At 47.2% G+C, this 14,760-nt stretch overlaps 1 protein-coding gene across 1 annotated transcript in view; it reads left to right on the forward strand.

Moving 5' to 3' along the window:
* Window positions 1–14,760, forward strand: part of ZMYM2 (zinc finger MYM-type containing 2) — a 1,132,334-nt gene that overhangs the window by 99,846 nt on the left and 1,017,728 nt on the right. The window contains exon 3 of the mRNA XM_085621554.1: window positions 4,429–4,714. Coding sequence (XP_085477680.1) covers window positions 4,429–4,714 — 286 coding nt within the window. The remainder of the gene's footprint in view (window positions 1–4,428; window positions 4,715–14,760) is intronic.

The raw sequence follows: 14,760 nt of genomic DNA on the forward strand, positions 1-14,760 counted from the left end.
ATGCAAGAAAGGATACAGGTGTACAATTGCAAGCATCAGCCACAAAGTACTGTAAATGCACAGCTAGGAAAACAACATGACAGAGGCAGCCCGTTTAGCCGTTTAGAGAGTACATGCCAGTCAACTGTCTAAAAATGCAGAGCCTCAACTGGTGTGCGCTAGCCCTCGTCTGATGCATCTGACGGGGCCTGCTTCCTGCGCTTAAGTGATTTGGCAAAATCCTAGCCTGTTTGGGGTTGGCGAAGATTCTGGCTTTGTTGTCGGTGCCAATTCGAAGTCGAGCCGGATAGAACATTGCATATTGTACATTCTCGGCTATCAGGAGCTTTTTCACTTGCTGGATTTCCTTTTGTGCAGCCTGGACTGTTGCTGTGAAGTCCGGGTAAAATGCCACTGTTACCCTGGTATGCGATAGTGCCCTTCTGGCGAGAGATGCGGAGCACCGTGTCGCGGTCCCTATAATTAAGAAGGCACGCTATGATCGTCCTGGGTTGAGCCCCTGGAGGCGGACGAACCGACATCGACCTGTGTGTAACAGTGAGTAAGTCAGAGATTCTCAGCACCGCAGATGTCACGAAGCATATTTTCCACATACGTCTCCAGCCTGCTAACATTTTGTGGACTCCGGCAGCCCCATTAGGCGTAGGTTATTGCGCCGGGACCGGACTTCAAGGTCTTCATTTTTGGCCTGGATGACCATCCAGTATCTTTTCCATGTCCGATGTTTTGGTGGCGACCTGCTGCAGCCCGTCTTCGGCATCAGAAATGCGCTGCTCCGCCTCACCTAATCATCAGGTTCGTGGCAGCGCGGGCAGAGCTAGCCTAGCACAGCTCCTCTCGACATGACCAGACTGTATACTTGCTGTGCCGCTTACGTAACGGGGACACCACCCACTCGAGATTGAGGGGGGCAAGGGGTCCTGTGCAGTAGATAGTTGGGCTGTGTGGGTGTGATACCTTCCTGACCACCGGCTACGAAAGACAAGGGGGTCCCCACCATCTGATGTCGGCGGAGCTTATTGCGCCTGGTGGGGTGACGGCCCCCGAACCCGCCAGCAAGGTATTGCAAGTGTCCGTTATCAGATGAGTCCGGGAGCACACTATGGAGCCCCAGCGGCTTGAAAACACTTCACGCTGTTGGCCCCGAACACCACCGTGAGGAACACCAGGGGGGTAGCGTTTATAGAAGCACAGGAGAGCGACTAACAGCCGGCAATGGTATGGTGAACCTCAGTCTTGTGTGCCAGAGTCCACCGCACAGGTCTAGTGTCCGCTATCAGGAGAGATCGTGCGTCTACCTAGGGAGATAGCAGCAAAAGCAGGCGAACCACCCAGCCCCGCCCTCTGGGCTTAGAGTCCACAGGGATGGAGGGTGCCAACTCTGTGAACGTCACACTTATCAGCCGCCCCCCAGCAGAACACCAGAGACGAAAGGATGGCTCCTCTAGGGCTCACCCATGTGTTACAGCCAAGTCCTGGCTGCGATCAAGGGCCTCACGCAGCTCGCCTCTCTCAGGGGGCCTCTTCAAAAATAGAAATTGGTCTCACCTGAACCAACGCACACCTAGGAGCCACAAACGTGAAGACCGCCGCGATGCAGCGTCACAGCGAGTTTTAGGCCATTGCGGCCCCACGGTTGCCAAGTCAGTCCAAGGTGCACTGCAGATGCGCACTCCCCGCTCGGGTCTCCCCATATCCCAAGACGTTGGCAGAAAGTCCCCAAGCAAGGCAGCACAGTCCGGAACGTTGTCGGCACAGGCTGCGGGCATACACTTTACAGGGCGCCTCACAGCAGTGTGCACGCCGCAGTCCCCAGGCAACTCTGGCTCCTGTCACCCCAGTCGGGGGCAAAAACAGGAGATTCTGGACGGCTAGGCGCTCGTGGGTACCATTGGAGCCCGCAGCTATAGGGGTCGATGTGTCTCACGATCTCTTTGAGGGCGCCCAAGCAGAGTCCGGTGAAAAACTCGCGGCCACTGTTAACGTGGCCGCCATGTTGGTTCAGCAGCGGCACACCGATATCCACTTGCTGCGCCGTTCAGGGGCCCCCAACTGTGATCTGGAACGTCTGGAAAGATTCCCATCAATTGACAAGTAATTGCCTCCCGTTTGCAGGCGTGGATGGCATTCAGGGAGCAGGATAGATGCAGGATTGTGAAGACGGCTGGCAGAGCTACACTACGGCGCAGCCATCTTGCCGTGCGCCCTCTAGCGCCCCCCAACCACCTCTACCTTACTTGGCTATGTGACCACTTAAAGACTTTTTTCTTAAGTGCAGGTCTCCTTCCTCGTACCAAATCAACCACATGAAACATTACATCAAGTCTTCTCTTCTTTCTGTCATCACTTCTTCTATTTCACTTGCCTGTCCTGAACCTTTTCACGCCTCTCTTCCAACTCTGCTTTTCCTTCTCTGACATACCCACGCAGGGCACAATTCTCCATGTTTTAACACTCATCAACATAAGCTGTGCACTTTTAGCCACTGTTTTACGCTGATCTATATACACTCATAACCGTTTTTTGGTTGCGCCTCTTACAGTGCAAGTATTGAGCTGTCTATTTCGGGGCACATTGTGGGATCACTGACAACATACAGCGGCTTGTAGCCCAACCGTTGATTACCATTGGTTGGCTTTCCTGACCGGCATGTGCATGTTTACTTTTCATGTCCCAGCTTGTCAATCCTGTGTTTGTCCTTCCCGTGGAGCATAGCCTCTTTACAACTTCTTTTTATTGTCTGCCTTATGCGTTTCCACAGCTTGCGTTTCTAGCACTCCTTTTTTCTTTTTTGGCCAAGCACTCCATAAGAGTGGATGTATTTTCTAGGGGTCTTCTTGTGTACCTCCCTCTCCTACACACTGTTGTTTTTGATCTATATGCTTCTCCCCGCCTACTCCATGTTGCTCTCGACTGTTGCTTCTCCTCTCCACTTTTCCCCTCAGTGTTGCTTCCCCACCCACACCCTCCTTCGATTTTCCTATTGCCTCTTCTCCCCACTCCTATGTTGCTTCCTCCTACCCACACCCTTACTCTTACCCCACCTGCACCTTCCATTCACCCCCCACCTGTACTTGAAAAGAGCATTTTCACGCAACAAATGGTTGCGTCACTTTGTGTGTTCTCATGGATAAAAACTATTGACAAAGCCAATATACCTCAAAGGTGAGACCTATTGGCTTTGCCAATGCTTGTTTTAATTCTTTTAACTACAACAAATGATTCTTTAGTACCAATTGTATGCTATCTATGGCCATTCTATTGATCCTTTCCACCAATCCCTTGAGTTTGGTTGTACAAGAAATCCGCCCTCTGCTCAATTACTTGTCCAGACAAGAATTCACTCCTTTCTGTCAAACAAAAGGCTTGAGCAACCCCACCAGAGAGACTTTTCCTAAAGCCTCATAACCTCTTTAGTAGATAAATTTAGTGCATAATCATTTTCAACCCACCCACTATTTAGTAACACCATGACCAGCTTGCTGTTTCTTCCTAGCCATTCCAATGGACCCTATATATCCGGAGCCACTTGTTCCCACATCTGGAACATGTACTAAAGGTGGACTCTCCGTTTTCCACCTTTTTGTCGCTCATTGCAAGCGCCACATGGTGTGCCAGCACATCCTCCACAATTCTATCAATTCCTAGCCACCAGAACTTCTCCCTACATGCCTTTTCGTTACACTTCTACAGATAAGTTCCATGTGTACCATATTTCTCTCCTTCTTAGCCCAATGTTTGGAAAAAACTATTAATTTTCCAAAGTCCCATTGCATCCGTATACAGCTCCTTCTTCAAAACTCCAAATCCCATGTCAAAATTTATTTCCAACAGCCACCCTTCCACTACATACCTTCCTACTGCCAACCACTCCATTCTCATCTGCTTTCATCCACTATTGTCTTGTCACAGACTAATAAGCTACACTTTTAGATCCTTCGGTTACATCTATCATTTCCAACACTTCCTTCTCTACACCCTTAACATAAATCTTTGCCAAGTAATCTGATATCACATTTTGCCATATAGTGAGCTCTAAAATTGTTCTCTTATTATGATCTATCTTGCAATGTGTGGTGTGCCACTCAAACCTATAGTGGACAACAATTGTAGTAAGTCTGTTCTGTTTGTAACGCTGAACTAATAAAAAAAAAATAAGAACCTGATTGGATGCCAATAAGCATAAAAATTCCTTCTACTCTTTAAACTAACATTTTATTTCAACAGCAGTCAAATGTTATGGTCAGTTCCTCACCATCCTGCGATCACGTCTCCCAAACCCTTTGACTTTCAAATGTATTTCACCTTGTCAAAGATTTGAAAATGAATAAAGGCAAGGAATTTGATTATTTTGCAGCTAATGTTTTTTTTAAAATTACTGACTATTCTAAGATGAGTAAAATGCAATATATTGTATCTTCCTTTAAGATTCCTGGATCTCGCAGTCCGCTTCTTTCCCCAGAAATCAAAAGCAGCCAGGAGTCGACTCGATGTCACCTGTAGCCTCACTTCCAAAACAGATTTTTCAACCTTCGCCACAGCAGCAACCTCCGAAGCCTGTGAAAGTTACCTGTGCAAATTGCAAAAAACCTTTGCAGAAGGGACAAACTGCATATCAACGAAAAGGATCTGCTCACCTTTTTTGTTCCACTACTTGTCTGTCTACATTTTCTCATAAGCCTGCTCCAAAGAAGCTATGCACCATGTGTAAAAAGTAAGCGTTTTATTTTAAGGTTAATTCTCCAAGCACTAACATGTTGCTTGTTATATATCATTGCCGCAGTTTAGTGTTTTGCATAGGTAGACTTACCTTTATTCCCCAAAACTATTCATTTCATACTGCTTGGTTACTGCAATTTAACATGAAAAGGTAGGCATGGTAAGTATAAATTTTAGCTCTGAAAATTATATTGGATCACTGATGTATTAAAAATGTTGCAGTCCATTATTGAGTGTCTTTGCTAACTAGTGAAACAGTTGCTACATGTTTGCTTGTACGTGTGCAGTTTTGATTTATATGTGAAGCTTTAACATGTCATGATTACCAATCAATTGTGAAAGTTCATAGAACAATAGTGATATGATTAAGCATTAGACATTTTGTTTTGAATATTTCATTACAGCCACTATTTTACAGACTTTTCTGGATTCACAAGCTGTGCATTGTTCCGTTACTTAGTGGATGGGTCCAACATGGTTTGTTTAGACCCCTTTATGTTTCTTTTTCTCTGTGCTTCGTCAACAATTTGGTGCCATGTCCCTGATCATGTCACTAGACATATGATCCGGAAGCCCTTCTGTTGCTGAGATTTTGAGTTTATTTTTTTCCCTACTGTTGCTTCTGGAAGCATAATAAAGAGCTCAGGCATAATGAAACAACCAAAGTCTAGTTTTGTAGAGGGAAACTCTGAATAAAAAGTCTGTGATCAAGGGGAAGTTGAAACCGAAGTCACCCCACATGTCAAAGTTGAAAGATAGGTGGTGGTAAATCCTAAGAAGCAACCTTATCTGCGAGGATTTAGAATATGGTAGGGAAAAGGTGCCTACAGCTGAAGTAGCTTCAACGGCGAAAAGTAAGTCCTCGTCACTTAACAGACACCTCTTGACATAGAAAAGCAGCAGCATGATCTGGAGACAGAGATAGAAGTGGGGATGAGGAAAAAAGAGTTTGACACTGTCAAGAGGTTGAGAAATACTTTAAGGCTGAGAAGTACTGTGAAGACCACCATGTAGAGTTGGAGCTCCCTTTGACCCTTGAGCACAACGAGGAGGAGGAATGAAGTCCTCAATTCAGAAGGGGTTCAAAAGAACAAGCTGGGCTTGTTTTAGGACCTTGAACCATCAGAAGAGGTGTATCGCAGGTTTTGGACACAGATTCTCCTCCCTCAAGGAAGTGGTCAACACGTAATGTCTTCAGGCCCTTGCGCCCGACAACATTGAGGTATACATTGGAACCCCCTTACACCAAACATCAGTAGAAAATAGGTCAGTGAACCCTGACATGGACAGTGAACACAATTCCACGTGGCTTTTGCACATAACTGATCAGAAGGCTTTCAATAGTTGGGGTGAAATCAAACCGCTGCAGTAAGGAGCAATCACTGCACATGTATCAATATGTCAGTGACCTAAGCAAGCAGGCAGTAGAGAAGGGAGTACAGGTGAAAACCTATCAGGGAGTCTATTCAGTTTATATGTAACAGACCTATTGTAGACTTACACATTTGAACAAGTAAATCAAGACCCACAAATCCAAATGCCCACGCTGCAAGATATCATTCAGAGATTGCGAAAAGAGTACAACATTGCAGCCATAGACATCAGGCTCTTACCTGCAAGTGACAATGGACATTATAAATTCCTGCCATTCTTCGTTCACAGGATATATTACCAGTTCAGGGTGTTCCTCTTTCGGGTAAAGTTTGCACCAAGGGTTTTCACAAAATTCCTCAGTGGTGGCAGCGTATTTGTTGAGGTACACTAACCTGGACAATTGTTCGGTGAAGACGAAGACATTCAAACCATCTCGGGAGAACATAATTTTGGTGATGAAAATGCTCCACAGATTTAGCCGTTCTCTGAACCTAGAGTCACCAGGTGACAAGACTTATTTGCACTCACAAATTCCAGAGAGGCCAAAGGATTTCCCGTTTCAAAGAGGATCCTGACATTGAAAAAATAAAGTTTCCTATTGCAGAAATGGAAAACCTCATACAGTGAGCCCTGTGGGGAAACTAATGGGGGCATGATGGCTTTCTGCATACCCCTCACTCACCATTCCAGGCTACACAAGTCCAGTTCAGGGATGGCTACAATGTCTATGGTCAAAGCAGTTGGGAGAACCTAGTGGCTGTCGGACAGGGTGCAAAAAATATCACAGTGGGCGGGCTGCTCAAATAACCGACTCCCTCTGTACTCAGCACAACAGATGCATCGTGGATATGGTAGGGTGCTGGCATGGGAAAATTAAACACCAGTGCTATGGAGCTTGGAGTGCTTAGATAATTATACAATATTTTTTTCCAGGAAGTGGATTTTGCCACACCAAGGCCAGAAATATTGTTCATTCCCTTGTTAAATATAGACCCTGTTGATCTAATGTCATAACTGGTTAATTCAGCTAAATATGATTTTTTGGTATGCCTGGACTTGTAGGCAAGGTAGTATGTGGGTATTATAGGGTTTGAAACCATAAGTGCCTGCATATTGAATTGGTTATGGTCTCAGCCCCTATGAATGCCCTCCCTTCCCGTAACCAGGAAGGTTTTGCCCTGTTATTGAAGGGTAAGTGCCTCAAGAAGTACAACAAATCGAAGCACGCTTCAACCGTGTCACTCCTATTCTTGCAACAATGCGAGGTAACAGCACCACATATCTTGACCTTGCTTGTAGGTGGTCCCTGTGCAGCCAGCGTAGGAAAGTGGGTCTTGACCTGTGCTGCTTCGAATTTTCCTGGGCCGGTGCTACCCCTGGCCAGCTTGGAGAGTTTTATGAGGCCATGTTTATTTTTGGGCGGTCAAACCCCTTTGGGTCCCACAGGTTTGGGAGATAATTCAACTGGGTCTCTGCTGGCGGGTTCTCCCTCTGCACCAGTCGAACTATTAGAATTCTTTGGTCGATTTGGAGCGGCCCCAGACGCGACCTCCGGGAACTGTTCCAATGGTGTTGTTGCTGATGCCCATCGGCGGCGTCGAACCGATCTAAATTCTCAACTGCGAAACGTCACTTCCTGTGCCGACCAGGTCCACACAGCCTGAATTGGAGATGGAGCCCTATTTCACTGAAGGACTCTGTAGAAAATTCTGATCTGCTTTCATGGTCACCCCCACTTTTTGCTGGTGTCATTGTTTTTCTGACTTGGATCCTTCTAATCAGAATATCAGTCTCTGTGCTTTTTCCCTAAATTGGAAATTGTGAGTACTTGGGTACACCCCAGATTGACTACTTTCGTACTCTTGTAAGTCCCTAGTATATGGTACTAAGGTACCCAGGGCATAGGTACACCAAGGCCCCCCCGTGGGCTGAAGCATGTATTATGCCACCCATGGGAGACTACTCAAATGGTGACTACAGGCCTACCATTGCAGCCTGTGTAAGCTGGTGCTAGCACCACTTACAACCGATTATAAATTTCTGTATATCTGAGGTCACTGCACTTAAAACCTATGTCACCCCTAAGGCAGGCTTATCAATCCATAAGGCAGGGTGCTCGGTTATAAGTGTGAGGGTACCCTTGCATGAGCAGGATACCCCTACAACCCATGGAGTCCATTCTCCCGGGTTGTAAGTGCATCAGCCATTACAATACATAGTGGCCATGCGTCATTACGCAATGGCTATCTCTAAACTGGCCGTAACAAACTCTTTTGTGTTTGGTATCAAACATGTTGGAATAATAACACCAACACTGTAAATGGTGTAGGAGGTAAGATTCCATGCACTGCAAAGCTCCTACGGGAGGCCCTCAGTGCTCTCGGTACCAGTGTTCTAGACCCGGAAAGCAAACTAGGGCTGCTGCCAACCAGAAACTCTATTCTGCTCTCCTTCTGCTGCTGAGCCAAGCTCGCGTTACAACAAACAATTGATGGACGGAATGCTGACAATGCAGACATTCTCCCCCAGTCAAAAGATCTGCGTTAAATCAATCATTCTTTTGCCCACTACGCCACCCCAGTTTAGAAACCGGTCCTAGGATGCTTGATTCCGGTCCAGGGAAGACATGGCTTGGCAGTTCGGGCTGGACTGTTCCCATGAGGCACAGGGTCAAGACTGATTTGCATATGGCCATGTCTAAACTGGGGTGGTGTAGTGGGCAAAAGAACGATGGATTTAACCCAGATCTCTTGACTGGGGGAGAATGTCTGCATTGTCAGCATTCCGTCCATCATTTTTGTTGTAACGCTGAGCCAAGCTCGAGCAGGGGAAGGCAGGACAATAGGTTTCCTGTCACAGGAGTGTATTGGGACACGGTGGGGGCGTTTGCCAGTGCCACTAGACTGCTTTGAAGGGCACATTTGGTGTATCCCTTGCATACTCCAGTTGCAACCAGTTCAGGGAGACGTTGGTTCCCGCTCTGGCGCGAAACTGGACTAAGGACATGGGAGTATCCTCCCCACTGTCCAGCCCCTCCTGTGGGAGGAACCCCTGAATCGTCTCAACCCCGTCCTTGGGGTACTTAGGGGATTACCTGTGTGTGGTTCCTTAGATTTGTTGTGGGACAAGATTCAGATCCCAAACCACTTCATCTTCAACCGTCTAGGCACATTGGACTTTGCTTTGGGAACCGAGACTGAAACTGCGAAGACTCCAATTGCTCCTGGTCTTGTTGTCCTGCCAGTCTTCTGCGTTTTCTGTGCCTGTGCTCCATACAGGTTCTTCTACAGGCCTGTGGACATCCAAGACATCCGAAGGAATCTCCCCTGCAGTGAAGGAATGTCCAGTGGAGGGAAGGAGTCACTACCCTGCGTCTGCAGGCACCGCTGCGAAGCTGACCGGTCTGCTGCTCCTACGGACTCCGAAAGGTTCAGCAACACAGGTGGTGGTTCTGCAACTCCCTCGAGGCATGCACGGTCTTCACAGCAAACTAAAAGCCAATATCCCTCGTCGGAACTGCTGGACCAGTACCCCTGTGCACACTGCTTTGACTTGCCGTTGCCAAGGCTTGTTGACTCTTCATCAGATCTTCCGGCTCCAAGAAGCTCCACCCCTAAGCAGTTCTTGCAACCAAGATCTTCATCCGCACTGCATCCTCTTCATCCGCACTGCATCCTTTGGTGAGCTGCTTGAGGTCCTCTTGCGACCCCTGTGCCTTCGGCCTGTGGGTCCTCTTGAGAGTCTTCTTTGGCTCCAGTGGGCTCCCCTTTTTTGCTCGGGCCTGCTCTGACTTACCTGCTTGTGGTGAGTCTCTTACTGCTCCCGACATTGCACCTCTTTCTACAACTAGTTGTCAAGACTTGTTGGTGCCCCTGCTGGACACTGATCCCTTGGCTCTACATCCGATGTGGGTCAGCTTGTGAACAGCCCCTTGTCTTCCACCGTCGCCTCTTCTGCACAGCTGCAACTTCAAGGGCACCGTAACTCTCCTGCATCTCTGACATTGGTGGGCATATGTCTTCCATGCCTCTTGGTCACTCCTGCGTGGCATAGACTCTGTTCCCTCTGCTTGCATCATCTTGAAACCACCTTTGGGTTCCACCGGACTCATTAGCTTTCGCCAGCGGCATCTTCACTGAAGTTCTCCATTGGGGTCTGCGGCAGTTTCTGATGTCACATCGCACCTATGCACCCGGCTTACCTGGTGTAGGTATCCTTGTTCCCGGGGTATCCACAGGTGGGCTGACTCCAACCTTCCATTTTCCACTGGGTTTCTTCAGGGTCCTCCTGGTAGGGTCCTTCTTGAAAACTGCAACTGCGACTTACCCATTGACTTGTATTGAGCTCGCTGTCGTGTGCTACTCTGCACAGGGGCTCCTTAGGATTCCTGGGTACTTACCGTACCTTGGGTGGTCTTCTACATCTTCTGGGTTTAGTCTTGACTTGAGTAGTGGTTCTCATACCACTATTTTAGTATATGGCTTGGTCTCCCCCTGGGGACGACTGTGTATTTTTGCTACTTACGTGTTCTGTTATCAAAGTATTGTGTGTATTGTGGTTATATCTCCGGGCAGGAGATATTGCAATGTATTAGTGAGTGTTTATAATAAATACATATTTCTTTTTCACTCAACCTACACTATAGGATTAGTACTGGTATAAGAAGCTGCTTAACACTCCCTCTGGACCAAGCCTAAAAACTGCTCTCCACAGCTGCCTCAGGACTGTTACTACCCTTCAACAAAGTCCTTCCTGAAGTTCTGCTCATGGCCTGGGCATAGCCCTGCACAGGCACTCCTGTGCACAGGACCATTGCTTGCTGCCATCATCCTGCTCTCTGGGACCATCCTTCCTCTCCCATCATTCTGGCCATGGGAGTCTGGTAGTACAGGCCTCAACTTCCTGAATCAATCCCAGGCAATTTACTACCACACCACAAGACTGAGGAATGCAAGAGGCGGAATAACTTCGGAAAGTTTTTTTTTCTCCTCTAGCCACCATAACACTGCATGCTTATTGGGCCGTTATTCCCATACTGTGTGGGATACGGTTGGGGAAGTGCCGCCTATGGTCTCGGATGTGGACCGGGCTAGGTTTTCCCAATCTTTTGCCGACGGGCTAGATACAGCAAAGTTCACAATCAGATATGGGTTGGATACGACTAGCTCACTGGGCAGAGCCATTGCGTCTTCAGTGGCACTTCGATGTCACAACTAATTGAGGAATACTGACTTTTCGGGGGATGTCAAAGTCTCGCTCTTGGACATACCTTTAAATGGAACCTGTTTCTTAGGAGACAAAGCTGATTCGGTCTTTCAGAGATTCAAGGACAATAGGACCGCTGCTAGGTCTTTGGGGCCAGAGTTCGCCCCGGTCCGCAACTCTCCCCACCATGGCAACCGCACAGTCAAAGCCTCTTTTGTATGCCCTCAATCCAGCATGGGTATCAGGCAGCAGAATCTGATACCATCTGCACCAATGGAGGGAGGTTACAACAGACAATTGGGTGCTCCTCGTTGTCCACCGCAGTTACGCCCTCCTATTCAACAAACCTCACTGCCACTCCCTCCGTTCCTACATCGGCTGACGGAACACCACCTTGTACTTTTGCAACAGGAAGTACTGGCCCTTCTGACCAAAGGATCCATTGAGAGAGTGCCAGCATCAGAAGTAGGTCGTGGCTGCCTTTCCCGCTACTTTCTGGTGCCAAAGGAGGATGGAGGCCTCCATCCTATCTTAGGTTTGCACTCTTTCAATTGCTTATTAAAAAAGGAAAATTTCAAGATGTTTACCCTCGCTTAGGTATCTGCCCTTGACTATAGAGACTGGATGGTAGAGTTGGTCTTACAGGTCGTCTGTTTCCACATTCCCATCCACCTGCCCACAGATGCTACTTGCGGTTTACGGTGGGCCTGGAGGAGCTGTGCTCCCGTTTGGCCTTACCAGTGCCCCTCAGGTGTTTACCAAGGTGATGGCAGTGGTGGCAGCACATCATCTGAGGTCAGGGGATCCAATCTTCCTCTACCTCGACGATTGGCTGTTGTATGCGGACTCGCCTCAGTTAGTCATCCCCCTCCTCCCCCACTAGACTGTGGTGACCTCCTGCATTAGCTGGGGTTCATTATCAATGTGCCGAAGTCACACCTGACTCCCTGTCTGACGCTCCCTTTCATCTGAGCTGTTCTGGATATAGTGCAGTTCGAGCTTATCCTCCAAAACAGCGAGTCCAGGATATTTGGGCTAGATTCTGATGTTTCAGCCTCTATCCTGGATTTCGGTGAGATGTACTCTGAGGCTCCTGGGACTCATTGCCTCCTGCATCCTGTTGGTGAAACATGCCCGTTATCAAATTCAGGCTCTGCAGTGGGACTTGAAGACTTGAAGATGGAATCTCTGACCTGGTCTAGATATTGGATGGAACTGCAAGAGCCCTGCAGTGGTGGCTCACGGACCATGATTGGGCCAGCGGTAGACCTCTCTTCCCCACCCAAAGCTCACAGTAGTGACAGATGCGTCACTTCTGCGTTGAGAGGTGGAGATTGGAGGCTTATGATCTTCAATGAAATCTCAGCTCCCCATAAATCTATTGGAACTGAAAGTGATCAGTTTGGCATTTAAAGTCTTTCGCCTGCCATCAAGTGAATGCTTGTTCAGATGCTCATGGACAACATCACCGCTGTGTGGTATTGCAACAAGTGGTTTGGGGTCATGAACCCAATGTCAAAACGCTCTGCGTCTGTTTACATGGCTAGAACGGCAGGTCGTATACCTGGTGGTTCAACATGTGGCGGACTCTCTGAATGTCCCAACAGACCAACTTAGCTGAAAATGCCTAGCAGATCACGTATGTTGTCTTCATCCGGAGGTGGTGCTAGGCCTCTTCCAAAATTGGGTAGAACTTTAATTAGGTCTGGTGACCATCGCATAGAATGCTCAATACCAGCACTTCTGTGCGCTGGAGTTTCCAAAGGCGGCTCTCGCTCGGATACGCATTTAGTCTCGAGTGGAGCTCAGGACTCCTATAAGCCATTCCACTCATACCACTCCTGTCCAGAGTACTAAAGAAGACCAAGATTGACCAGGCCAAAGTAATACTAGTGCCTCCGGACTTGTCAAGGAGAGTATAGTATACCAAACTCCTAAGCAGGAGCATCTGTCTTAGTCAGGCCTCCGATTCGGAAGGATCTTCTGTCGCAGCAACAGCGCAAAGTACGACACAAAGTTGAAGATATGTTCTTTTTATTTTAAATCTTCTTATACATCTACTGCAGTGTGTAGCCAATAGATTGTGCCGTTATTATGCTGGAGTACTCTCCAGTGCGGAACTTCTATTTACCAACACTATATTTAGAAGCCCTTATAATTGAAGAAAATTGACTATGAAACGGGTTGGCGGCCACAGTAACAAATACGGACCTTGGAAGATATTGCCCAAAATTGTGTGTACATTACTACTGTCAGTTTGCAATCTAATAGCCCTGTGGAAGTCAGTGCTATATCTACCATAGACTAAACACGTGTTGGCTACGTATCGTAATTGATCTATTGGCTACACACCGTATTGGATGTATTTAATGTATAAGAAGATTGGAAATAAAAAGAACCTATCTACATCAACTCTTTGTGGAGAACTGTGATGGGAACTTTGGGGCTCAGGATTAATCTTGAATGTGACTGAGGGCAGCGCTTTCTCCTACTTGAAAGCGTGACGTGGCACATTTTTTATCCCTGGAGTACCATTTTGATTTTGTGTTCAGAATATATAACCCAATATTGTGCAAGAGCAACCCTGCCACATCATTGTTGAGAAGGGCAGAGTACTGCCCCCAAACATGTCCGCTCCGCATTCATGTGTGGAGATTGAGCGGCGACAGTTTGATTTACCTCCAGAAGTATGTGATGTTATTCTGGCAGTCATGTGTTCTAACACGAAAATTATTTATGCCTGCTGATGGGGTAAGTTTGTGGCTTGGGGTACAATTTAAATTGATTGATCTTCTTTCTGCAACCTTGTCTGAAGTTCTTCTGTTTATTCTCTCCCTGGCTCTGCAGGACTTTGCTTTGGGCACAGTTAAAGGATATCTGTCTGCTATTTCTGCCTTTTTATGGTTGCCGAACATGTTCTGTGTTGTCAAAAGTGCACAAGGTTGAAAGACTCTCACTGCTTCTATAAGGAGTCTGCAGATCCTAGCTTCCACCATGCACTGTAGTTGTAGTTGCAGTTACCTCAGACTAATTTCTTTTTTTTGGCTCTTCCTGACTATCCCAGAACATTTCAGGACGTATGCTGTGTTTGTGTTTTTTCTCAGAATTGTTTAATGATTCATCGTTCAACATCTTACATGTGTTTGAAGCTTTTCCCTTTCTATCCTGCCATCTTCTAAGGGATTTATGCACATTATACCTTAACTCTTTGTAAAGTGTCCTTGTGGGTAGAAGGCGGTCTCTGACCCATTTTCTATGTGTGGTCTGTTTACTCTGCCCTCATTTGGGCAAGTAATTTTGCCAGAAGCTAACTTTTGACAGAAATAATCGACCTCTAAAAGACAAGGAGGGCATTTACCCAAGAGGAGATCTGGAAAATCTGACGGCAGAGGAAGAGAAATACTACAGGTTGGCTAGAGAAGGTCCATCTTCTGCTGTGTACGTGTGCTTTCTGGTTCGAGG

The sequence above is a fragment of the Triturus cristatus genome, chromosome 8 (assembly GCF_964204655.1).
Source record: "Triturus cristatus chromosome 8, aTriCri1.1, whole genome shotgun sequence".
Classification (NCBI taxonomy): domain Eukaryota; kingdom Metazoa; phylum Chordata; class Amphibia; order Caudata; family Salamandridae; genus Triturus; species Triturus cristatus.